Here is a 25,404-nt window from a genome sequence, read left to right as displayed (position 1 = left end):
CAGAATGCCAAGCTGATGTGGATGATTTGCCAATGGATGAAGCTAAAGCCATTGGAAACTATTCACAGAACAACAACAACAACTATGGGTTCAACCAGGGTAATAACCGAAGAAACAGTGGGTTCTATCAGCAACGAAATCAGAACCAGAATCAGAATCAACAGTTTAATCAACAACAAACCTCTAGTGGAAATTCTAGTTTGCAGACAGATTTACTGCTTCAATTCATGACTGAAACTAGATCTTCAATCAAAGACCTGCTGTAATGACCGCTCTAGTAATGTGGATTAGTAAAGGCAATTAGCACTAATTTATATTATTTTATTATTATTTATGAATTTATTTATTTGTGGACCCCAATATTTAGAAATAAATATTAGAGTTATAATTTCTCAAATTCCGGAGATTTTATTAAACTCTAGGGGTATTATTTAGCTTATATGTGAAATATGTTAATTTTGTAATTTTTGCTCGGCGACAACGGAAAATGCGATGGATGGCTAGATAATCACATGAGTAAGTTTAGAACCCTATTTCTTAGTGGGGAATATTTTAGAGAAAATAAATTATCGGGATTGAGCGGGGTTATGGAAATTGACCATTTTACCCCTAGCTTTTGAAAATACCTAAGTTTGATGTAAAGGGCATTTTAGTCATTTCCTTGGTGGGAGATAGGTGGCTTCCTTAGTTTGTGACACCTAGCTATTTTTGGCAGCAAAGGTTAATCAAAATCCTTTTCCAATTTGGGAAAATCAAAAATAGAAAAGAAAAAGGAAATTAAAAAGGAAAAGTCAAACCCTCTTGAACTCTCTCTCTCTCTTGCTTCGGCTGGATCAAACCAAGGACCAAAACCAGATTTTCCTTCTCTTTTCTTTGTGATTAAGCAAGGATTCAAGGCTATTACAAGTGAGGTAAAACCCTAGACCATTGATTATTTGTTTTTAAGCTTTTTATTTAGGTTGAATGCATGATTTTTGGTGTTGGGAGCTGTTAGGTTTTGAATTACTTAGGGTTCGAATTCTGGGGTTGAGTTGAGTTGATTTGAGTCCCTAGTTATTGTTTTTGATGCTTGAGAATGGTTTTAAGCAAGCTTGAGCTTTGAAACTCAAGCTTTGAGCTTTAATGGCATAAATTGAATTATTGGTTTGTTCTGTGATTTGTTGGTTGGAAATGGATGTTTATGCATTGTATAGGTATACTGGAGAGTTTGGTAAAGTTTGGGATTGATTTGAATCAAGGGGGATGATTTTTGGTTCCCAGCAGTAGAACCGGAATTCGGTTGGGTGGCTGTACCAACCTGGTCGACCGGTTGGTGACCCGTAACCGGGATGCGGTTGGGAGCCGGGCACTTTGTTGGGGGATTTTCCAGAACCCTAGTTTTGGCCAATTTTGGGATATTTAGGGTATTGTCATGAGGTTTATCGATAGGGAAACTTTTAGTTTCAAGTTTAAAGTCCCGGAAAGTGATTTAGCGAGTCACTCATCTGAATTACCGTTATTGTGATTAGGGCATCCATCTAGCACGTGAATTCCGTTTAGGTCGGCCAGCACACTTGAATTCGGAAAACAGGTAAGAACTGTGTATAATGTATGATGTGATTATCTGAATGTATGTATGTGTTAATATATATACATGCTTATTTGTTGTGATTCATACACTACCAACACTTGTACGGTTGCGGTACAGAGTGCATTGGTAAGGTGTATGATGTTTGGAAGTACATCATGGTGTTACCAGCACTTGTACGGTAAGGTACGAGGTGTCTGTGGTACAACACTTAACGGTACTCAAGGTGCGGTCCATACCCTACCTACACTAGTACGATGGTATACTGAGTGCATGTGGTACATGGTACATGGTCGTATCCTAGTTAGAACGTTCATACTCATCTGTTAAGCTCTGCAAATAGGTGTATGGGCGCCTATTTACAGGTCGGAAATTATATGATGTGTTATATGCATTTCTTACTGAGTCTGTTGACTCACAGTTTCTACTTTCATGTGTAGGTAAAGGAAAGGCTATGACTGAACAGGAGTGAACCCGAGCTCAGATGGGATTGTACATGTCAAGCGGCGCGACCTGGAGTGTTCGGTCTCGGGACATCTGGGAGTTGTATTTTGAAAGTCGCTGTGCGACCTAGAACTTGTGTATTTTGAAATGTATAATTTGAAAAGTAAATTTTACAAAGTTTGAAAACGGGATCCCGGAATTTGTAAATATTATATTATACTATAAAGTTTAATATTTAAAGCAAAAGTTTTAATTTAACACGTTTTTCAAGAAATTTCTTTGATTAGCAAAGATTGCACAATAATTGAAAAAGCACTGTAGCGTGCCTTAGCATTAGGGCGTTACACCTGCAGACACAGATGGGCCAACTAGCAACTCAAGTAGCAACCCGTCCTCAAGGGAATTTGCCTAGCACAACTAAAGTAAACCCCAAGGAAAACTGCAAGGCAATTACCCTGAGAAGTGGTAAAAATTATGATGGTCCTGAATTGCCACAACTAGTGAATGGAGAAAAGGAGAATGAAGAACAACCGATGTCAACCCCAGCACCCACTCCAACGAAGGCTACTGATAGCCAAACACAACCACAACAGTCTCCACCAACTAATAGTGATCACCATGTAAAAATACCATACCCTCAAAGGCTTAGAAAGTCAAGCTTAGACAAGCTGTTCACCAAATTCCTGGAAGTGTTCAAAAGACTTCACATTAACATTCCCTTTGCTGAAGCTTTAGAGAAGATGCCAAGTTATGTGAAGTTTATGAAGGAAATCCTGTCAAAGAAGAGAAAGATGGAGGATTATGAGACAGTTGCTCTAACTGAAGAGTGCAGCGCCATCCTACAGAAGAAACTCCCTCCTAAACTCAGAGATCCAGGGAGTTTCACTATTCCTTGTACTATAGGAAAAATTGAGGGAATAAATGCACTTTGTGACTTGGGAGCTAGCATTAACTTGATGCCTCTATCGGTGTTTAAAAGACTGCAGTTGGGTGAAGCAAAGCCAACAACAGTAACTCTCCAATTGGCGGACCGATCACTAGCCCATCCTAGAGGAGTCATTAAGGATGTGTTAGTTAAGGTTGACAAGTTCATCTTCCCAGCTGACTTCATCGTTTTGGATATGGCAGAAGATAGCAATGTCCCAATTATTCTTGGGAGACCATTCTTGGCAACTGGCCAAGCCTTAATCGATGTTCAGAAGGGTGAATTAAAGCTGAGAGTCCAAGGAGAAGAAGTGGTCTTTAATGTACTAAAGGCTATGACGTACCCAAAGGCAAGTGATAACTGTTTCTTCATTATCTTGATAGATGAAATGGTGAGTGAGAAAAAGCTGCTAGATGATCCTCTTGAACTAAGTCTAACTGAAGATGAATTGACGGAGCAAGAAGGACAAGAGGTCATCGGGTATGTGAAGTGGCTTGATTCCTATGGGCCTTTGAACAGAAGATATTTTGAGGAATTGGGAGCGGTTCCAAAAGAGCTAAAGCCATCTACTGAAAAGCTCCCAGAACTTGAATTGAAGGTGCTTCCTAGTCACTTGAGGTATGAGTTTTTGGGTCAAGATAAAAAGCTGCCAGTTATTGTTTTAGCTTCTCTCTCTGATGTGGAAACTGATAGACTTTTGAGGGTACTTCGAGCTCATAACAAGGCCATCGCTTGGACACTAGGTGATGTTAAAGGAATCAGTCCTTCAACAGTGATGCATCGAATTCTCATGGAAGACAATGCCAAACCAACTATTGATGCTCAACGAAGACTCAATCCACCCATGAAAGAAGTAGTCAGAAAAGAAGTAGTTAAGTGGTTGGATGCTGGAGTTGCTTATACTATTTCAGATAGTAAGTGGGTTAGCCCGGTGCAAGTGGTCCCGAAGAAAGGTGGAATGACGGTGATCAAGAATGAAAAGAATGAGTTGATTCCTATAAGAACAGTCACTGGTTGGAGGATCTACATCGATTATAGGAAACTCAACAAAGAAACAAGAAAAGATCACTTCCCTTTGCCCTTCATTGATCAAATGCTAGACAGATTAGCGGGGCAAGAATATTACTGTTTTCTTGATGGATATTCTGGATACCACCAGATAGCTATAGCACCTGAAGATCAGGAGAAGACTACTTTCACATGTCCCTATGGTACCTTTGCTTTCAGAAGAATGCCCTTCGGCTTGTGCAACGCCCCTGCCACTTTTCAAAGGTGTATGATGGCTATCTTTCAGATTTGATTGAATCTTGTATTGAAATTTTTATGGATGATTTCTCAGTGTTTAGTTCTTCCTTTGATCATTGTTTGGAAAACCTGGAAAAAGTACTAACAAGGTGCGAGAAGTCTAACTTGGTGTTAAACTGGGAGAAGTGCCACTTTATGGTAACAGAAGGAATTGTTCTTGGGCACAAAATTTCAAAGGCAGGAATTGAGGTGGATAAGGCAAAGGTCTCAACAATAGAAAATTTGCCACCTCCAGTTTCTGTAAAAGGAGTGAGGAGTTTCCTGGGACATGCTGGCTTCTACCGCAGATTTATCAAGGACTTCTCTAAAATCTCAAAACCTTTATCGAGCTTACTTGTAAATGGAGTTCCATTTGAGTTCGGAGAAGATTGTTTAAAAGCTTTCAAGATTTTAAAGGAGAAATTGATTACAGCACCGATAGTAACTTCACCAAATTGGGAACTGCCGTTTGAGTTGATGTGTGATGCTAGTGACTATGCCATTGGAGCGGTTCTGGGTCAAAGAGTTGACAGAGTATTCCACACAATCTACTATGCTAGTAGAACTCTGAATGATGCTCAATTAAACTACGCCACTACAGAGAAAGAAATGCTGGCAATAGTGTTTGCTTGTGACAAATTTCGACCCTACCTGATTGGAAATAAGGTAATTGTCTACACAGATCATTCAGCAATCAAATACCTTATGACCAAGAAGGATGCAAAACCAAGACTGATTCGGTGGGTACTTTTACTTCAAGAGTTCGACTTAGAGATAAAAGATAAAAAGGGCACCGAGAACCTGGTAGCAGACCACTTGTCAAGATTAGAGCTGCAAGAGAGTCAGAATACAAAGGAGGTACAAATAAATGAGCGATTTCCTGATGAACAACTCTTTAGTGTGAGGGAAAACCTGATGGTACCATGGTACGCTGACTATGTTAATTTCTTGGCTGCAAAAATAACTCCACCCGAGCTTTCGCGTCAACAATTGAAGAAATTCTTTTCTGAGGTGAAACTTTACTATTGGGAAGAACCAATCCTCTACAAGCACTGCGCTGATCAGATCATAAGGAGATGTGTGCCTGAAGAGGAGATGTATTCTATCCTAAATCACTGTCATGCTTTACCATATGGGGGACATTTTAGTGGAAATAGAACAGCTGCAAAGGTGTTGCAAAGTGGATTCTTTTGGCCAACGCTATTCAAGGATGCTACTACTTTTGTAAAGGCATGTGATCGTTGTCAACGAACAGGTAATATCTCAAGAAGAAACGAGATGCCTTTAACAGGAATTTTAGAAGTTGAATTGTTTGATGTATGGGGAATAGACTTTATGGGTCCTTTTCCTTCATCCTTTAGCAATCAGTACATTCTCTTGGCTGTTGATTATGTGTCTAAATGGGTTGAAGCTTCAGCTACACCTCAAAATGATGGAAAGATAGTTCTCCGCTTCTTACAAAAGAACATTTTTACTCGGTTTGGTACTCCTCGAGCAATAGTAAGCGATGAAGGGAGCCACTTCTGTAACAAGCAGTTTGAAGCACTTCTTTCAAGATATGGTGTCCGACATCGAACTGCTTTACCATACCATCCCCAAAGTAATGGCCAAGCTGAAATCTCTAACCGAGAGATTAAGATGATTCTGGAGAAAACAGTGCAAAGATCAAGGAAAGATTGGTCAAGGAAGTTAGATGACGCACTGTGGGCATACAGAACAGCTTTCAAAACACCGATTGGCATGTCCCCATATCGGTTGGTGTTTGGAAAGGCTTGTCATTTACCGGTGGAGTTAGAGCATAGAGCTTTTTGGGCCATGAAGACTCTTAACATGGAACTAAAAGTCATAGGGAGAAAAGACTCACATACTCGAATGAGCTAGATGAGTTTCGGAACGAAGCCTATGAAAATGCAAAGATATACAAGGAGAGAACTAAAAAGTGGCATGATCAAGGTCTAATACGGAAAGAGTTTCAACCAGGGCAGCAAGTGTTACTTTTTAATTCAAGGCTGAAACTGTTTCCTGGAAAGTTGAAATCAAGATGGTCGGGACCATTCACGGTGGTCAAGGTGTTTTCTTATGGAGCGGTGGAGTTAAAAGGTGAAAGTCCAACAACTTTCAAAGTCAATGGACAGCGTTTAAAGCTCTACTTGGGAGGTCAGTTTGACCAAGCCAAGTCCGCCATGATCTTGGCGCCACTTTGAAGTGCAAGGCTCAGCGTCCAGCTGTATGACGATAAACACAGCGCTTCTGGGAGGCAACCCAAGTATTATTTTTTTTGTTAAACTTTTGATTATGTTTTAGTCTGCTTTAGTATGGTTAGTATTTTCAATTTTTAGATTAGTACCAGACATTATTTCTTTTTAATTGAATCGTGAAAAGCGTGAAAAAAAAAATTATTTTCGACTTGAAGCCCAGTAGTCGCGACTAGCATTAAGCCTAGTCGCGACCTATTTCCCAAGTCGCGACCTCAGTCGCGACTTGCTGATTTTCCAGAAAGGCATGAATTTTCATCGTTAGCTAGTCGCGACTAGCCTTAGGCCAAGTCGCGACTTGCTGACCAGAATTTCTATAAATTCACACTTTCCCCCCTCATTCAACCCTACACAAACCAAATTCAAATTTCAAATCCTCTCAGCCGACCCTACCCTATTTTCATCTCAAAAATTCAATTTTTCATCTCCAATCTTCAATCTTTTCATCTTTTCTCAAATTCCTTAAACCCAATCTAATCAAAAACCCAATTTCACTCAACAATCTACACATATCATCAAAACCCACACCAAAAAATTACCCAAATCCAAAAATCACCATTGTTTTCACCCTCAACCTCAAGCTTTCAAGAACATTCAACAATGGAGGTGGAGTAAAGTTTTTTCGGGTTTGTAAGTATCACTTTCTTCATTCTTTCAAGAATTTGATTAATTACTTTTAGATTTTGAGTGATATAAATGTGTGTGGTGCAAAAATATTGATGATATTGGGTTTGTTATTATTGTATTGTGGTATTGAGTGTTTGGGAATATTGTTTGAGTGAATTTTTATTTTTGGGATAGAGAAAATTTAAGGGGAGGTGCTGCCCCATTTTTCTTAGAAAAAAAAAACAAAGTTTCAGAAAAAAAAAAAAATTCGAAAAAAATTTTGAAAAAAAAAAAGAGAAAAAAATGGCACCAAAGAGGACTAGGAATGTTGAGGAAGGTTCGTCTTCAAACCCACCACCAAAGGGTTTTGATAGAACCCGCTTTGGCAGTATCGAGGCTCACAATCGCTTCGTAAGGTTGAGGAATAGAGCTTATATTGAAGATCGGGGTATTGAATTCCCGGAAAATCCATTGAGGCGCCAACCTCGGTTTGAAACGATCAGAGTGCAAATTGAGAGAATGAAGTGGGGAAGCTTTGTGGATACTCGGGGTCGGGCTAATGTTACTATGGCCTGTGAATTCCTTGCGAATTGGCCCGACCGCCGGAATGGGGAAGTGAAGGTTCGTGGAAAGAAAGTTCCCGCCACTGCTGACGCATTCAATGTGATGTTCTCTGTCCCAGATTACACTAGGGAGGAACAACGCCTCCGAATTATTGAGGAGGAAGAGCAGTTTGATATGGTGGATGTCGCGGAGACAATGGGATTTCCTGAGTTGAGGTTCCATGACAATGATGGTACCGAGGGGTCGCCCAATATTCTATACCGGTGTGAGCTGAACCCGGTGGCAAAAACATGGCTGTACTTTGTGAGTGCTCGGTTAGTGCCCAACAAGCATTTTTCCGATGTCCAAATGGATCGCCTAAAATATGTGTACGCCATAATGAAGGGGTACAACATTAACATTGGACAAGTCATAAGGCAAAGCATTGACCAAATCGTGCAAGGAGCCACGGGAGGTGGTTTCGGTTTGGCGGGAGTTATCACAGAACTCTGCGGGGCATATGAAGTTCCCCAGTTAGAGTTTGAAAACACGGTGTTGCCACTTCGCAAGATGGATATCGCCTTTGTCAACAGGCTGAAAGAGCCACACCCCTATGGTCAGCCCCCACCTGATGCACCGCAAGGGCGTAGGCGGCAACGTGAGCCTAGTGTTGAAGAAGAAGAAGAGGAGCAACCACTACAATTGCCTGGGCCCATCGATCCTACAACACAATACACTCATGCATAGTTGAGTTACATAATTCAGCAGAACAACCACATGCAACAATACATGGTGCAGAGGAGTATCTATGATGAGGGACAAGTTCAGCAACTCAACTCTCTCATCAACAGAATGAACATTGGGATTGATGACCCGAACTACTTGGCACAACCTCCTCGGTTCTATCCCTATGACCAGCCGCCACCACCCAACCCTTTCTGAAAGGGTCTCAGGTAAGTTTCTTCTCTCTGCATATTACTGTATACATTGGGGACAATGTAATATTTAGTTTGGGGGGAGAGGCTTAAAAATTTTAAATTCTGCACTTTAATTTCTGCATTTGAATTTTATGTTTTAGTTTTTGTTTTAGTTAAGGAATGGCAATAAGCTTGATGATAGTTGTATACTGCTGATTAGTGTGATGTGATCTGAAACTGTAAAATAACTGTGTGCTTGATTTTGTTAACTCTTTGGATTAGTTTGGATGCTCAGAAACCTGTGTTTTTCTGCAAATACTCAATTTGTGAAAATTGTTATAACTGTTTTACTATGGTTTGTGGTAAGATTGACAAGATAGCTTAGAACTTGCATGTTTATTCTTTTGAGGCGAAATCCTTGATAGTGTTCAATTGGAATATGACTTAGGCATTTGTTGGATAGTTTGAGCCTTTCAAGCCTACCATAATGTGTATCCCTAGTTACCCTTTTGAGCCTTAACCTGTTGTGTTTTCACCTACTGATTTGAAATTTTGCAACCACACTATTAATTTTTATTCTCACCATGATTATCCATGATATCATAAGCTATATGATTAGTTTGGGGGAAAAGAAACATTTAGTGTGACGAAATAGTGAGAGGGAGAAAAATTTGTGTAAGATTGAGATGAAAGAAGAGAAAAAAAAAATTGTGTAATTCAATGTCACTGAAAAAAAAAAGAAAAAAACAAAGCATTGAGAAAAAAAAGAAGTAAAGAATATGATTTCAGTTATGTTGGAAAATAAAGAAATATATCTTCTCTCAATCCTGGTAAACTTGGGAACAGTATGGGGTTTTAGAAAAAGAAAAGTAAAAAGCTTGGGGGTTCTGTTTGTGTGCTTATGATATCTTGAGCCAAAATTGTCTCTTGCCTATCCCTGAATATCTGAGCCATATTACCTAAGCCTTGAAAAGACCTAATGATTCCAAAGAATACTGTCAACATTAGTGGAGAAAGGTAAACATGCAAGCTTATGAGTTATCGGGCTGTGGAACTAATGGAAAGAGTAAAACTTTTATAACGATGTTTCATATTTGAGTAGATTGTTGCAGTTGTACATAGTGTTATTAATTGAGCATCCGAGTTAATTGTTAGAGTTAGTAGGATCAAAATTCTAGTTTATGCAAGGAAGAAAACAGAGCATGAGTCAGCAGCGTAGTGATTATCTGATAGCGTAGTTAGTTTTTTTTTTATCTTACTCGGGGGCGAGTAAGAATCTAGTTTGGGGGATTTTGTTAGGTTATAATTAACCTATATTTTGGGTCTTTAAAGTTAGCATTATCTCGTCTATTGGTGTCTTTTGGAGCAGTTTTACGCTTGATTTTCATTATTTCAGGTTCCCGGGGTGTTAAAGTTCGAATTCAGTCAAATGGCAAAAAACTGGGACAAACTTGGAAAAAATTGGAAAATTCGGTTCCAGAAGCATCAGTAGTCGCGACCTCCAGAGAACCAGGTCGCGACCCTTTTTCCTGGTCGCGACCCTGGTCGCGACTTCGTGAGTTTGGCAGAAACTCGGTTTTTCGAGTTTTGCCTGTAGTCGCGACCAGCTTAAATGCTAGTCGCGACTAGGTACGGAAATTGCAGATTTGACCTAATTTTGATTTTTTACTCAATTGGAGGCTCACCACTCATCCCTATATAAGGAATACGACATTGAAGGTCAGAACTAAGCAAAAACAGACCTAATAGTGGAGGCAAGTGGAGAGGAAGCTATCTTGAAGACCCGGAGCGATACCACCTTCTAGTTTCTTTCTTTTACCCTTTTTATTCTTCTTTATGTTTGTTTTTATTTCTGAATTAATCATGGATGTTTTTAGAGTTATTATGAACTAAATTTCCCAATAAGGGAGGATGATGATTATTGTTTAAGTTTATGCCTAGTTAATAAATAATTGCCATTCCTTCATCTTATGTGTGAATACTATCTTTATTTGTGTTTAATTTCATGTGCAAGCTTGATCACCTTTTACATGTTCTATGATCCTAATTCGAAATCTGAAAAGTGAGAATTGGGAATGCTAAAATTTGGATAGTCTAGGTTTTGATGTAAAACGAAAGTATTTACATAGCCTTAGTGACTAATAGATTATTGCTTAATGCTGATTTTGTGTTGATCTAATTAAGAAGTTAATTAGAGAACATATTATTTAGAACCTAAAAGATCTGAAAAGAGTTAGGTTAATTTCTAATCTGTCTTTCACATTGAGATAAGGATAGCAATTAGGTATTGGCATAGGTAGCTTATCAATAGGATTCACCTCCCTAATCTCTCATCTTGATTAATCTTCGTTTATTTTCTCTTTAATTTCTGAGTTATTTACTTTTAAAATTGCAACTTATTATTTTACCAAATAGAATCATAAGTATAGTTTAGTAGTACTTAATCCAATTCCCTGTGGTTCGACCTCACTTGCGTGAGATACTACTTGATACGTACACTTGCGTAATAAACAGAATTTTTGTAACACCTCCAATGAAAATGGATCCGGAGCGGGGGTGGCAATGATATCCCCGACCGGACTGTGACTCCAAGCAGCCCTACAGTTTGACTTCTCAGCTTCAAACAACGAGGTGGAATACGAGGCCTTGATAGCAGGGCTGAGGCTAGCGAAAGCCGTAGGGGCCAAAAGAGTGGAAGTCTACAGTGACTCCCAGCTGGTCGTAAATCAAATATCGGGAGAGTACCAAACACGCGGCGAGCGAATGGCCGCATATGTAACAATAGTCTGGGAGCTGCTCCACGAGTTCACGGACTACAAAGTAGAAAGAATCCCCCGGGAAAAGAATGCTCACGCGGATTGTCTGGCTAAGTTAGCTTCAAATAGTGAAATCGAAGAGCTGGGGATAGTACCAGTGGAACGCTTGGCAGAGCCAAGCATCAAAGTAAAAGAGGCCATAACAACGGTTGGGCAAGAACCCAGCTGGATGGTCCCCATCATAAAATACATAACAAAAGGTGAGTTGCCCCAAGAAAGGGCACTGTCTCGAAAGATTCAGTATCAGGCTCATCGTTATGTGATGATGGATCAAATTCTCTACCGAAGAGGACTCAGCATGCCTTATTTAAGGTGTGTATCGGACCCTGAAGCTAGACAAATCATGCTAGAGGTCCACGAAGGGTTCTGTGGAGATCATACAGGAGGACCCAGTCTCTCAAAGAAAATATTGAGACAGGGATACTTCTGGCCAATAATGAAAAAAGATTGTATAGGCTACGTTCAAAAGTGTGATTCGTGCCAAAGGTTCGCGAACATACCGAGAGCTCCTCCCAATGAAATTACCCTGATGACTAGTCCCTGGCCCTTCGCGGTTCGGGGAATAGATCTTATTGGGTCCCTGCCAACAGGAAAGGGAGGAGTAAAGTATGCAATAGTAGCAGTAGACTATTTCACTAAATGGACGGAGGCTGAGCCCTTGAAGACTATAACTGCTAAAAAAGCACTAGACTTTGTTATCAAAAACATAGTGTGTCGATATGGCCTGCCTCACAAAATAGTCTCTGACAATGGAAAGCAATTTGATTGCAAAGAATTTACTGACTTCTGCAACCAACACGGAGTAGTGAAAAGCTTCTCCGCGATGGCAAGGCCGCAAACAAACGGACAAGCAGAAGCAGTCAATAAAATCTTAAAGGTTACCCTAAAAGAAAAAGTTGCTGGCCTGCAAAAACAACTGGCTCGAAGAGCTGCCAAGAGTGTTATGGGCCTACCGGACGACCCCTAGAACCACGACCGGCCACTCACCTTTTTCAATGGCGTACGGTTGCGAAGCGATGGTCCCGGTAGAAATGTTATTCCCGTCCCACAGGAGAACGACTTACGATCCAGCCACGAATCAAGCTTTACTTCAAGAAGCTCTGGATCAAGTTGAAGAACTCCGGGACGAGTCTCAAATACGGATGGTAGCTTATCAAAAGAAGGTGACCAAATATTTTAACTCCAAAGTTAAAAACAAAAAATTTGCTATTGGGGATATGGTCTTAAGAAGAGTCTTCCCAGCCACCCAAGAACCCGGAGTGGGGGTACTTGGGCCAAATTGGGAAGGACCATATGAAATTGAGGACGAAATTGGTTCAGGCACTTACAAGCTAAAAAGGATGGACGGAACCATTGTGCCAAGGGCCTGGAACGCCGATCACCTCAGAAAATATTACCAATAGCCAAAAATGTAACTTAGACTTTGTTTAAAGAGTTTGTACCGTCTAAAGTGTATACAGCCTCCGCATGTTAAATAAAACTGAGTGCCTTATAAACAAAGTTTCTATGGACTCAGGGGGGTACTAAGGTATACCACACGGACAGACAAAAAACAGGCTAAGTAAAATATCCTGACCCAAAGGACAGGTCAAAAAAGAGAAGTATGCACAAAAAAGGAAAAAAGCATATGTATAAATATCCTGACCCAAAGGGCAGGTCCAAAAGAAAGATATATGCATCAAAAAAGACCATATATAAATATATCAATAAAAATCCTAGCCTTAAGGGCAGGTCAAAAATATATACAAAGGGCCCGGGGACAGGCCTTAACTATTGTCTCCCCTTTAATAAAAACAGCTATGTAAATAGAAATTGTCTTAAATACAAGATAATTGGCTGTAAATAAAAAAAAAAGAGTAAAGAGAGTGAAATCCTGGTTGTAATGGGTTGAACTCAGAACGGCCTAGTCAATACGAGGAGGAAGGCGAGGACCAATGTGCGCCTCCAGCATGGCATCGAGCTTTTTCTTCTTCTCCCGGAATTTTGCAATCAACTCCGCGGGTTTGGGGTAGAAGTTAAGCTTGATATTCTGGTCATTTGTAGACCAGGCCATGTAGACGCCATCGTCAAAACGCTTGACGCACCGGCTGCAGGAGATGGGAGAAAGGAGCTCATCTTTCTTTGCCTTCTTCAAGGCTTGGTCTTTGAAGTCCTTGAGCTCCTTTAGCTCCACGGCCAGGTTGGCCCTAGACTCCAAGTCTGCCTGGTGAACTTCCTCTAAGGACTTCACCTTGGCAGCCATTTCATCCAAGGCTTCCCTAGCCTCCCGAAGCTCACGCTTGGCCTTAGCAGCAGCCTCGCCCTCTGCCCTCAGCTCCTCCTGGTGTCTGGCCTCCAACCTATCCCTCCGAAGGGCCTCCTCCCGGATCATCGCCTCCGCCTGTGCCTCCCTCTGCCTGGCCTCTTCCTCACTGGCCTTGGCAAGGGTCTCCCGGCGCTCGACATCCTCCTGGTAAAGCTGCCTTTCAGCAGTCAAATCCTGAAGGATCTTCATGACCTCGTCCATGCCCCCAAAGTCGGACAAGACAAAGCCGTGGTTAATTAGGTTCTTGGAGAGGCGGCCAGCCTCGGCAGCAAGCTGGAAAATGATACAAGTATGAGTAAAAGTCCTTAAGAGAAAATAATGAGGAAAAAAGTAAACTACGAAATACCTACCACGGTGAGGGAGTGGCTGAGATCCTGGACTTGGAAGATGGAGTTCAAGGATGCACAAGCAGCGAACCGCTTGGGTGCACACCGGGTAAGCTGAGACGCAAACTCGCCAGTCATCTCCGCGGGGAAGGGAGCTAGGGTAGGCCCAAGGAAACGACCGAACCAATCCGACAGGGGGTCCAAGTTTAGATCCCACGGATTATGGTAGTTCGGATCGTTAAGGGTATTTTGCATTTTAACTCGCAAAACCCTCCTCAAAGCCTCCACGTCAGCATGCCCCCGGGAGTACTCGTCCATGGCATAGTTGTGCTTAGCTATCCGGAGTTCCTGTCTTGCCTCATCTCCAGGAACTGGAGTCAGCACTATGTTGGGAGGCGCTGTATGTTCCTCCATCTCAGGTGAGATCCCAGAATCAAGTGCGGGGGCCGGAGTATCAGCTCTCCGCTGCCGTTTGGGCACTTCCTCGGCAACCATCTTGCCTTTGCGCTTGCGAATCAGAGCAACTTCTTGCTCTTCTTCACTTTCTTCAACTTCCTCAGGAAGAGCCCGTTGCTCTTCTTTACCTTCTTCAACTTCCTCAGAAAAGCCCCATTGCTTTTCTTGACCTTCTTCTGGAAGCACCTCCTCCTCATCCACTAAGTCAATAATGTCTGGAGGGGCACTGGAAGAAGCTTTCAAGGGAGTGGCCGTCTGGGAGGAAGTTAAAGGAAGGGGAGCATCAGGAGTGTGAGCCCCGGCAAGCTCGGCCAAAATGGCATCCATGGAAGTACCTGCTACAACAAAAGAAAAAAGGCAAGTGTTAGAATATCCATGGAAAACAGTAAACACTCGAATGAAGCAATCAAGCTAGTCCTACCCTGACTCTCTAATTCGGCCCTAGAAAAGTTCCGAATCTTAACGCTGGCAGCATCGTCTCCGAGATAGCTGTCCGAAGGCCAGAACCAGCTGGAAGAAATGTAAGCCGAAGGGTCTAAGGGAACGGGCTCCGGAGGACCAGAGCCCATCCGGGACCGACCTAGGAAATCTCCTAAGTTGGAAAAATAATAATCCTTCATATGGTCTTCCCACCGGGTCGAGGGCATCCTAAACCTATGGAGACGCTCATCGAACCCTACAGGCCTAAGAGTGGCATATTCGCCAATGGAAGGAACGTAATGCACTGCTAAAGGAGACTTACCAGAGCCGGAAGTGCTGGCGCCAGGAGCCCCAGTGTTCGGCACCTGAGCCGAAGGCTTTGGCCTGGGAGCCCTCCTCTCAGCCGGGCTCCCAATGCGAAGGGGCTTCCCTCCGATCGCCTGGCTTCTCCTCTCGACCGGGCTCCCCACGCGAAGGGGCCCCCCAGAAGCTACCTAGGCCTTGGAATAAGCCTTCTCCTGGGCCTTCCGGTAGAGGTATTCCTGGTACTTCTTCTCAGCGGTGGCGATAATTTCATCCCGGAAGGTCTTCTCCGCGGCAGACACCCTCACATTTGGACAAATAACCTTAGAAAGGTTAGATTCCTCCACTGATTGGTGCGGCAGGATGAGTTTGGCCTTCCGGCAATTCTCCGTCGTGACTAGGCCCCCGACGTCAAGGTTTGCCCGGTCGTAAGTTGCAAAGACCTGGGCCCTCCGGAGAAAGACCTAAGTAGGCGCAGTCCGCTCATAAGGGGGAATCCTGACCCACTCTGTGAGAAGCTCCGGGTGCTCCACTGCTCGGAACCCGGAGGAGAAGAAGAAGCGGTGGCGATACTCCTTAACATGAGTTTGCCTATTGTAAGGGACCACCCCATCATTGGAAGGGTGGGCCCAGAATCCGTAAAAGCCATCTTTAAATTTGTCCCCCTTCTTGGGGACAGAAACAAGTTCATAAAAATACAAAATCTCCACCGGACTGGGAGAGCCCCATCCCCGGGCGGAGTAAAAAATAAATAAGCCTGAGAGCAGGCGGTATGCTTGAGGAATCAGTTGGTATGGCGAAAGACCGACAAAAACTAAAAAATTAATAAAGTAGTCTTGGAGAGGAAGCATGGCCCCGACCATCAGGTGCGTCTGGCTCCAAGCCCCGAAGCCGCCATAGTTATGGTTGGGCGTCTCTGCATCTCGGGGCGGCCGGTGATACGTCCCGGATGTTGAGGGTTTGATTCCAGCCACCTCAACGATGTTCTCCAGCTGGTGGGGGCAGGTTAGGGTGGAATGAAGCCCAGCCGCCTCCCATCCTGTGGCCCGAGACTTATATCCCTCCTGGGCAATGGGACCCAGTGAGACGTCTCCAAGGGTAGCCAGGCGCTTACCGCTCTTCTTGGACGACTTTGAACCGGACGCAGACATGTTTTGATTCTGAAAAAAGAGTTAAAATTCCAGCAGTTAGACCCCATACCAAACCCTAAACCAAGAAAGAGGGAATGGGGGTCCCCTAACCGCTGGAAAGAGGCCCCCTCCGGACATCTGTCAACCAGAAAACCCTAGAAGGATTTCCTGGACAAAAGTCGGGTGCAAAGAACTCACAGAAGGCAACATCGCGCGTAAAAGAAAAAGAAAGGGCCGAAAATCGAGAAATACAAAGTCTTCTCTATGCCCTAGAAGACCAGTACACAACGAGCGTATGGTCCTTTGTAAAAATAACAACAAATACGTGACAAAAGAAACCCTAACACCAGAAATGGTGAACCTAGACCTGTTACGTGAACAACCCGAAAGAATACATTCCCAGAAACTTCGGATACCAAACTCAGAAAAAACAAACAGACAAGTAAAGCATGCCATGTACACAAACAGTAAAGCAAGGGATGCGAGAAACTTACAATGAAGTGTTAAAACTGGGGGTTATGTTGTCGATCAAACAAGAGAAGGTCGGTTGATAGTGGTGAATGAAGGTTAACTGGGAAATTCGTAAAGTGTTCGAAAGTGTTCTCTTGGTTTGAGGATTTTTTCTCTCTCGGAAACTCGAGCAAAGTTGGCAAGAAATGGGAAGTAACCGAAATGAAGGAAAGATGGTGGCTTTTATAGGCAAAAATGCATGAGGAACAGGCACTATCACCTACCAATCGAACGGTTAGGGAGACGCACGATTCGAATTCCCAAAGATCGACGGTTGGATTGATTCGTAATTAAGGCGGTGGAAACGTTTGAGTATCTGCCTGTCACCATTAATGCGCCGTATCAATCAATGGGCGTGAAACGAATTGACCTCTGCAAAAAGTGAATCGCTGCATTAAAGGCTATCATTAAATACACCCTCACGCGCTCAAATCTCGTGCCAAGAAACCGAGGAGTCGACCAGAGGCACTTGAGCAAGCCTTGTTTTATTTTCCAAATAAATAAGGCTTGGGGGTAAATGTTGCCCCTGATTTTGCCCAATATACGTGGACCAACTAGACGAGGACACGTGGATCAAACAGCTTAGTCATTTAAATTATTTGCTAAGTCTTTATGTAAATAAGACAGCATCCGGGACATGCCTCCCGGAGAAGACATAGGGAGCCCCATACGCTCCCGGAAGCCCAAGTAATACTAAGGCTCTCCGCGAGGTGTCAGGCTTCCCCTGAGCAATCAAGTCGCATTTAATGCCGCATGGGAGGAAACGTGTTGGGACTGCTACACGCAATAAAGTCTGACGGCACAACCCCCAATCTGCAGCTACAAAGTAATGATCATTTAAGTCTATCGACGGCTACACTGTGAAGAGTCACATCAGTCAAAAGACAATAAGGACATCCCACATAAAAGCCCTACAGCACCTAGGGATTTGACCATGCATTACTCATGGTATATTCATTGGGAATGCTCAACTTTATGGATACTTACAGATACACTTGTACAATAATTCTGGGGATCACCCCACCAAAAACACTATAAATACCCCCTCAAAGCTCATTAAATGGTGTCGAGAATCTTGGGTTGCATAAGAGCAAGAAGAGTAAATACTCACCAAGAACATTCTCTGTATTTATAAGAGTAAACACTCACCAAATACATTCTCTGTATTAAATACATCCATAAATAACAAAGACTCGTGGACTAAGGCTCATTAACGCCCCAACCACGTAAAAATCCTTCTCTAATTTTCTTACAGCTTTCTAATCTTATAATATTTTATCAGTTGCCGAAAACCTCGGTCAACAATTAGGATAACTGATAACTCTATGAAAATAGAGTTATTTATATCTTTTTGGGTATTAAATTAGCTTTGTTCTCAAGTATTTTTAGTTTATTTTAGTGACTTTTATTTGGTTTTATTTAGTTTTGCATAAATATTAATTTTAGTATTTTTTAGATTAAATTTTAATTAATTTTGTAATATTTTATCAATTTAATTTAGTTTTCCATTTTATAAGTGTTAATCTCAATGTTGTGTATTTTTGTAAAATGTTTAAATGCATATTTTTGACTTATCACATGGTTCAAAATTATGGGGCTAATATTTCATCAAAGTGTCATTAAAATCACTAAAGTCCAAATATATTGATATTTTGTTATTGGGCCTTTGTTTCAACAATTGAATGAAAAAGAAATTAAAAAAAAAAAAAAAAAAAAAGAGAAGGAAGCATGGGCCACGTAGGGCTATGTTGGTGGTTACAAGATCATATATGCATTATACGTGTGCTTTGTAAAAAAAAAAGAGAAAAAGAAGGCAGTGAGGCGTGAAACAATTAAGGAAAAAAGAGGGCGGCTGACAGTGAAGAAAAGAAGAGAAATGAAGAAAAAGAAGAAAAAGAAGAAAAAGAAGAAAGAGGGTTTTATTTTAGGGTTTTAATTTAGCATTTTTAATTTTGAGATTGGCAAAAAATCAAGAGGAAGAAGAAGAGCAATTTGGAGAAGAAACTTAGAGTCTTGTGACAAGCTCTAAATGGGTTTTTATTTCTATCTTTCTTTTCTTTTAAATTTTGTAATTTTTGCACAATCTATTATGAGTTAATTTTTATTTTGCTAGAATTATTTTCTTGACTTAAATTATGATTTGATATTTTATTGCTATGTTTAGTAAATTGGTTTTGTTCATTCAAGAGTGTTTATTGTGCAATTGCTTACTTTTGCTTGATCACCATTAGTAAGTAGTAGCTAATCTTGATTTTGGAAAAAATAGGGTTAGTGGAATTGCTTGAATGATGCATGATTATCAACTTCGAAAAGTGTAATTTGTAAATAGCATAGGAATGTGTTATTTACCTTGTATGACTTGAAGGAATTGTGCTTAAATTGGTATTCTTAAAATTAATTGGGCATAGGAATATGTTAATTAATTAGAGAATCAAACCATAAACACTTTGGAAAAAGGATTATGACATTTTAAATTCCTAGTTGACATTATCAATTTACAACAATACTCATTAGCACCATTATATCAACTTTGCATTTTTAGGCCAATTTAATAATTCTAGCTTGTTTTTTTTTTTTCATAGTTTGTGTTTGTTAATTTTTGTACATATTCTCATCACTTTATGTTATTTTTGTTGAAACCAATTTGTGAGTAATTAGTTTTATAAATTAATTTCTAATTTTCAATCCCTGTGGAGACGATACTCGATTTATCACTTTATTACCTGTTACGATTGCGTATACTTGCGTACACAATTTTTCACAACAAGTTTTTGATAATGTGATAAAGTGATAAATCGAGTATCGTCTCCAAGCCATTTTTGTGAAAATTGAAAACTTGTTGTGAAAATTATATACGCAAGTATACGCAGTCACACAAGTAATAAAGTGATAAGTAAGATCGTCTCCACAGGGATTGCAAACAAAGTTTGATGTAAAATCAACTAATTACAACTTAAAATAAAAAGAAATAATATGTAAATGGTTGAGTAATGATTCAAAATTAGAATTGACGAGAATTAAACTTGCTAAAATTAAAACTACTGCTGCTAGAAAAATTGTTTGCAAGATAAAAAATATAATATGGCAAAAATGGCTTGAATAACTAATTCCTTCTAGTCAGGTTTTTTTACAGTCAGTACAGCATTGGTTCAGCATTACTTTAGCATTCTGCACAGAGATAACAACAAATTCCTCTAGGCTTGTGAGAATTTTCCAACACTCACAACTTTAATCCTACCATTAAGCTCAATATATTCCTATATCAAACCAGCAAGCAGGACACCATTCAAGCATTCATTTGGTAAGTTATGCAAGGTAAATGAAATATTCCTATCCACTTACAAAGAAAAGCCTAAATCTAGGTTTTCACTTGCTTCATTCAAGTTGAACTACTAGATCTAGCCCTTCCAGTACAAGATCTAGCTTAGCAAATTGTTATTCATGGCCAAAAAACAACAATCAATTGAAATGAAACTCACTTGAATGAACAAAGGCAAACAAATGCTAAAGTAAGCTTAAAATTTAATCATACCCAACTTAGAAGTTCATAGTCATTCAAGCCTCAAAAGCTTAGCTCATATTCAAATAAAAAGATAACATCCAAGCTAAAAATACTTCATCCATGTCTGCTGCCCAAATTTACAATCTCAAGAAGTTTTGAATACTAAGTACAAACAACAATAACAAAGAGAAAAATAAAGAAGACTATCAAGAAAGGGTAAAAGAAAATTCAAACACTAGGCTTGGTCCCCTCTTCTTTCTTCTTTGTTGTACTTCCTGCTGCAATTAAAACTCCTCCATAGAAAAAATGGCAGCTGCCCCGTACTGTACATACAAGATGATGAAGATGACCATGTGTACTTCCTTTTCTTTTCTTTTTGATGTTGGGTTTTTAGGGTACCAACCTCCTCACCCAAAATAGAAGCCCAAACTTTTCCACTTTGGCCCACTAGGGTGAGACCCCTTTCTTCCATGTCAGCTGGCTGATGCAATTTGAGTGATTGGACCTAAATTGCTGAGGTGGATAAGTGAAATTCGTGTTTCCACGTCACTACCAGGATGCTGAATTCACTTCAGCATTGCTTTAGCATTGCTTCAGCAACCAACCCAGTTCCAGCTTGTACTCCTTTTCTTCCTTGCTTCTTTCTCTTTTACCTATCAATTTAATTCCTCCTTTTTCAACAAAATAAGCACAATTAATTGAAAAAACACACCCAACAATATCAATATTTACAAAACTTAAAGGTTAGATTACTAAATAGAAAATAACACTAAAACTAATTAAAAATAAGCAAAATAAACACATTTTCATTACTCTCCTCACAATACTTTAGTTTAAAAGCATAAAAATTAACTCTATACCATAGAGTTATCAATAACAATCATAAACTTTAAAAGTAACCCCTAAACATTAAATTTAAAAGTCTCGATAGTTTGGGTGATTCATGCAATACATGCACAATCACCCAGGCGTGATCGGTACCATATACTTTGCAATGATGGCACCCTTCGGGGAACCCTAGTGGATAAAAGAGAACACCATCTCTTTGAATGCATTCGAACCTCCTCTCATTCTCCACCCTTTTCACGTTCAAACTATTAGAGATTTTATATATCAATAGAAGATAAATTACAATATTACAACTCAATTAAAAAAATAGAATAATGACTAAAATAAAAGATTGATTACATACCACACATATATGCAATATGTACACTATATATTATATATATAAGAAAGGTAGAAGAGATGAATTACAACTTTGAATGTAGATTATTAGTGGGGATCACCATAACTTAAACAAAGTTTTACACCTTTGTCTGAAAGCTTATATTTCTTATCTCTAAGCATTAAGAGAACTCTCATGAAAATAACTTTAGAATTATCAAGCCTTTTAAGGTTTCTAGAAAAGTGTTTTGTTGATTAAAACTTGGTTCTTCTCAATATGAACACCTTAGACCCCTTTATATAGTGTTTAGGATATCACCATTTAAAATTCTAACTCAAAACCTCTCATAGATGTTATGAACTCAATGAGAGTAAAAGATATGTAACTCATGCAGACACCAAACTCCTATAACATTAAGAATTCAAATTTAGATGTGTAACACTTTTTTACACACTTAATATAGGTGATAATTGTAGAGGTTACACATAATAACAAGTAGCTCCACCATATCTTACAAAATGATGAGAACTAATATAGATTATCATACACACACTTATTATTTTGTTACACATATTTAATCTATATATATTATATTATTTATAAATAATATAATGATCGCCCACTAAATTAAATATTATCTTTTTAGAAATAAACTTGTAATCAATGAAAAATATTATATCAAAATATAATATTTCCCTACTTTGATTGACTAAATACACACTTTTAAAAAAAAATGATTAGGTGCAAGTAAAATATCTTTCGATTTGAATTTTACCTTAGTGTAATTACCACAAAATTTTATGAAATTTTAATTGTCGTAGTATTAAACCACTATTCTTTTAGTACAAACCGGTGATGATATAAAAAAACAAATCAAATCAATTCGCAAACACTCTTAAATGAAATAATATTTTTTATTGAATATAAAATTAGTACATTATTGTCTTCATCAATTAATTTTAATAAAAGTTGAAGTTAAGTAAATTGTGATTATATTAAAATTGTAAAAAAAAAATAGGGAATATACTCCCTTATATAAATAATAATAATAATAATAATTAGAGAAAAGACAGAAATAGTATTAAAAGGTGAAGCAAATCAAAGTTTACAATTATATTAAGGATAATAACAAAGTGTTACAATATATTCCACTCTACTATAACATTTTTCCAAGCAAATAACAAAGTAAAATAAAATCATCATCACATTACACACATCATAAACAATTAATAGAAATTAACCATGATCTGGAGATTTTTCTTGATAAATTTTTGGTGAACAACTTCTAACATTTAATGTTTTCTGAGAAACAAAGCAGAGAGCAGAATCAAGCATATGAAGACAACAACACTAACAAAAGCAGCCACCACAGCTCCACTCACATTCTGGCAGAAATCTGTGAATTGGTTACAAATGGCAAGCCAGTTCGAGCTAGCATTGCCATTGTGAGCCAAGTAAACTATGGCGGCCGCTGCAGCCGCGGCTGAAGTGGCCAGAGTTAGTGCCACCTGAACAAACAAAATATGTTTATAGCTAATTAGTAAGAAGAACAATGACAAATATATGAAAAGATCAATAACAGAGTGACAGAGTAGTATAGTTGTGTAGTGTATTACAGTGTCCATAATGACAAGGAAGAGCTTGATTCCAGATGCATGGGGACGAACAATGGTGACTATGGAGAATGGAAGAGAGAGGACTAGGTAGCCACTCACTAGTGCCATTGCTATCAGGAAAAATCTGCACATTTTTAATCATCAACAATTTATTAGTACTTGTAACTTGTTACCAAAACAGAGGCCGTTTTTTTGTTCTCAGCAAATTCACGACGAAAAATTTTATTTTTAGTCACAATTTAAAAATTATGGCTAATTATAAATCAGCATTCTTATGTTGTGACTAAAAGGTCTGTAGCTAAAGATATTAATCATAAAAATTATAATTTATTAATGACTATATGTATTTTTAGTCACAATATTTGTTGTGACTAAAACTAAATTAGTGACAACTTGTATATAAATACTATATTTTAATCAGAAGTAACATTTTATTGTGACTAAAAATTATCACTGAAAGTGTCATTTTTATTGTGATAATTATTTAAATAAATGAGAAGAATGGAACTGAAATGAGATATTTGCAACGATTTTTATAATTCGGAAGAAAATTTTGCAACAGAAAAATTTAGAGACTAAAACTCTAGAGAGTCATAGTTCAGGGAGAAAAATCTTATTTCATAAAAAGTAAAGGCATAATAAAGATGCATGCATGTATGTACGTACTGAAATGTTGGCATGTCATCGTAGCTAGCTTCAAATTGGAAGAACTGAGTGAAGAAAGGAAGACTTTCATCACTGGTTCCCATGGTGGCTGCAGCTGAAAGCGCAGCAATTATGGCGCCAAGCCTTAAGACGAAGTCGGCTATGGCCATTCCTTTCTTCATTCCTGTGGCTTTGGGGGCTGCTACTAAAACTGTAGTTGATTTTCCTTTTGTTGATGAGTTGCTTGGCCCTGCAACATCAATGGTGGTTGAATGATCTCCACTCTTCATTTTCTTCTACTTTGAGAATAAATAAGAATATGTTACACTTGATTTGAGTAGTAATGGATGAAGAGATGAGATTGTATTATGCTTTGGTGGGATGAAATTAATGGTATGGATATTGATCTTATATATAGAGATGGCCTTTTTTGCATAGTAATATTATATTAAGTAAATGGGAGAAAACGAGAGTTGTTGTTATCTACTAATAATTATGAAACTTTTAGTAGGAATGACTTTTGATTTAAAACATGAAATAAATAAATGGATTAAGTCAACCTAATTATATACAACTGCTCAACTTCATAAATATATTGATCAAGGATTTATTTAATTAATCATATGATTGTATGGCAGATCAAATGGTGGTTATGAGGCTTTTGTGATATGTCACACAATGGATTTTGAGTATGTAAAAGTATTAAGAAAAAGTAGTATAGTTTTAAATAAAGAAATTAAAGACAGCCATAGAAAGTGCAAAGAAGTTTTTTCTTTTACTATATAAAAGTAGTCAGCTAAACCACCATGTTATATAAGTCTCCCAAATCCAGCAAAACAAAGTCAAATAGTTGTGATATTCTTATGACAAAAGGTAGGAATGATGATCAATGAGTTTATAAATAGTAAACAAATAACACTACTGCAGATTATGAAAAGTGGGATTGGGGGCCATAATTTGGTGGGTTCCTCCTTGCCTTGATTCTTTTCGCTTTTATTCTCTAAATTAACAACTTATGTTAAATTTATTAAAGGGTAAATACCATTTTCTATCATGTGTTTTGTAAAAATTATTAATTAGATTTTTTATTTTGTTAAATAACGAAATAGACCTTGTATTTACCAAAATGGTACAAATAAAACTTGAATTGATTTTTTATTAAAATAAAATTTAATAATAATCATCTAAGGGTGTTATGACAAAGCTGTTTTCATTGTCTGTATTTGTTCATGTTAGGAATTGTTTTCAAGTTAGTTATATTAAAAAAAAATCGTCAAAAATTAAACACAAGATCTTATTTTTACCATTTTAAAAAATACAGAATTCATTTTGTCATTTAATAAAACATAAAGTCCAATCGGTAACTTTTACAAAATAAAAGCTAAAAATCTAACAAAATATTTTCGTCTAATTCATAAATGTTTGTTTTTTTCTAAAAGTATAGCTTTTTTCTTTCGAAAAAGGTAAAAATAAGACTTAAAAGTTAATTTTAAAAGACTGGATCCAAAACAAAATTACCACTTCAATTAGCAACATAGGGTTAAATTACTTATATTTATAAGGAATAATTACATAAGACACCATTTTTTGTAAAATAATTATATTTTTACGTTCAAAGAATTTTTTTTTATATATTTTTACGGTTTTCTAAAAAATAATACGAAAA

At 38.7% G+C, this 25,404-nt stretch overlaps 1 protein-coding gene across 1 annotated transcript; it reads right to left on the bottom strand.

The window, feature by feature from the left end:
* Window positions 1-22,528: 22,528 nt before the first annotated feature.
* On the bottom strand, window positions 22,529-24,187 carry LOC115701018 (casparian strip membrane protein 1). Its single transcript, XM_030628703.2, has 3 exons — window positions 23,760-24,187; window positions 23,094-23,217; window positions 22,529-22,985 (listed from the first exon to the last, which is right to left on the bottom strand). Exons 1-3 carry the CDS (start codon window positions 24,026-24,028, stop codon window positions 22,770-22,772), a joined length of 609 nt encoding a protein of 202 aa, XP_030484563.1. The 5' UTR covers window positions 24,029-24,187; the 3' UTR covers window positions 22,529-22,769.
* Between the last annotated feature and the right edge of the window lie 1,217 nt (window positions 24,188-25,404).

The sequence above is a fragment of the Cannabis sativa genome, chromosome 8 (assembly GCF_029168945.1).
Source record: "Cannabis sativa cultivar Pink pepper isolate KNU-18-1 chromosome 8, ASM2916894v1, whole genome shotgun sequence".
Lineage (NCBI taxonomy): Eukaryota > Viridiplantae > Streptophyta > Magnoliopsida > Rosales > Cannabaceae > Cannabis > Cannabis sativa.
This window is presented reverse-complemented; position numbering and strand designations above follow the sequence as displayed.

Bases quoted from the DNA above. Each gene is read 5' to 3' on its own strand.
- LOC115701018 (XM_030628703.2), bottom strand. From the start codon at position 24,028: ATGAAGAGTGGAGATCATTCAACCACCATTGATGTTGCAGGGCCAAGC. The intron at 23,218-23,759 runs GTACGTACATAC...AAAAATGTGCAG, and splicing joins GATGACATGCCAACATTTCA to ATTTTTCCTGATAGCAATGG. The intron at 22,986-23,093 runs GTAATACACTAC...TTGTTTGTTCAG, and splicing joins TCCTTGTCATTATGGACACT to GTGGCACTAACTCTGGCCAC.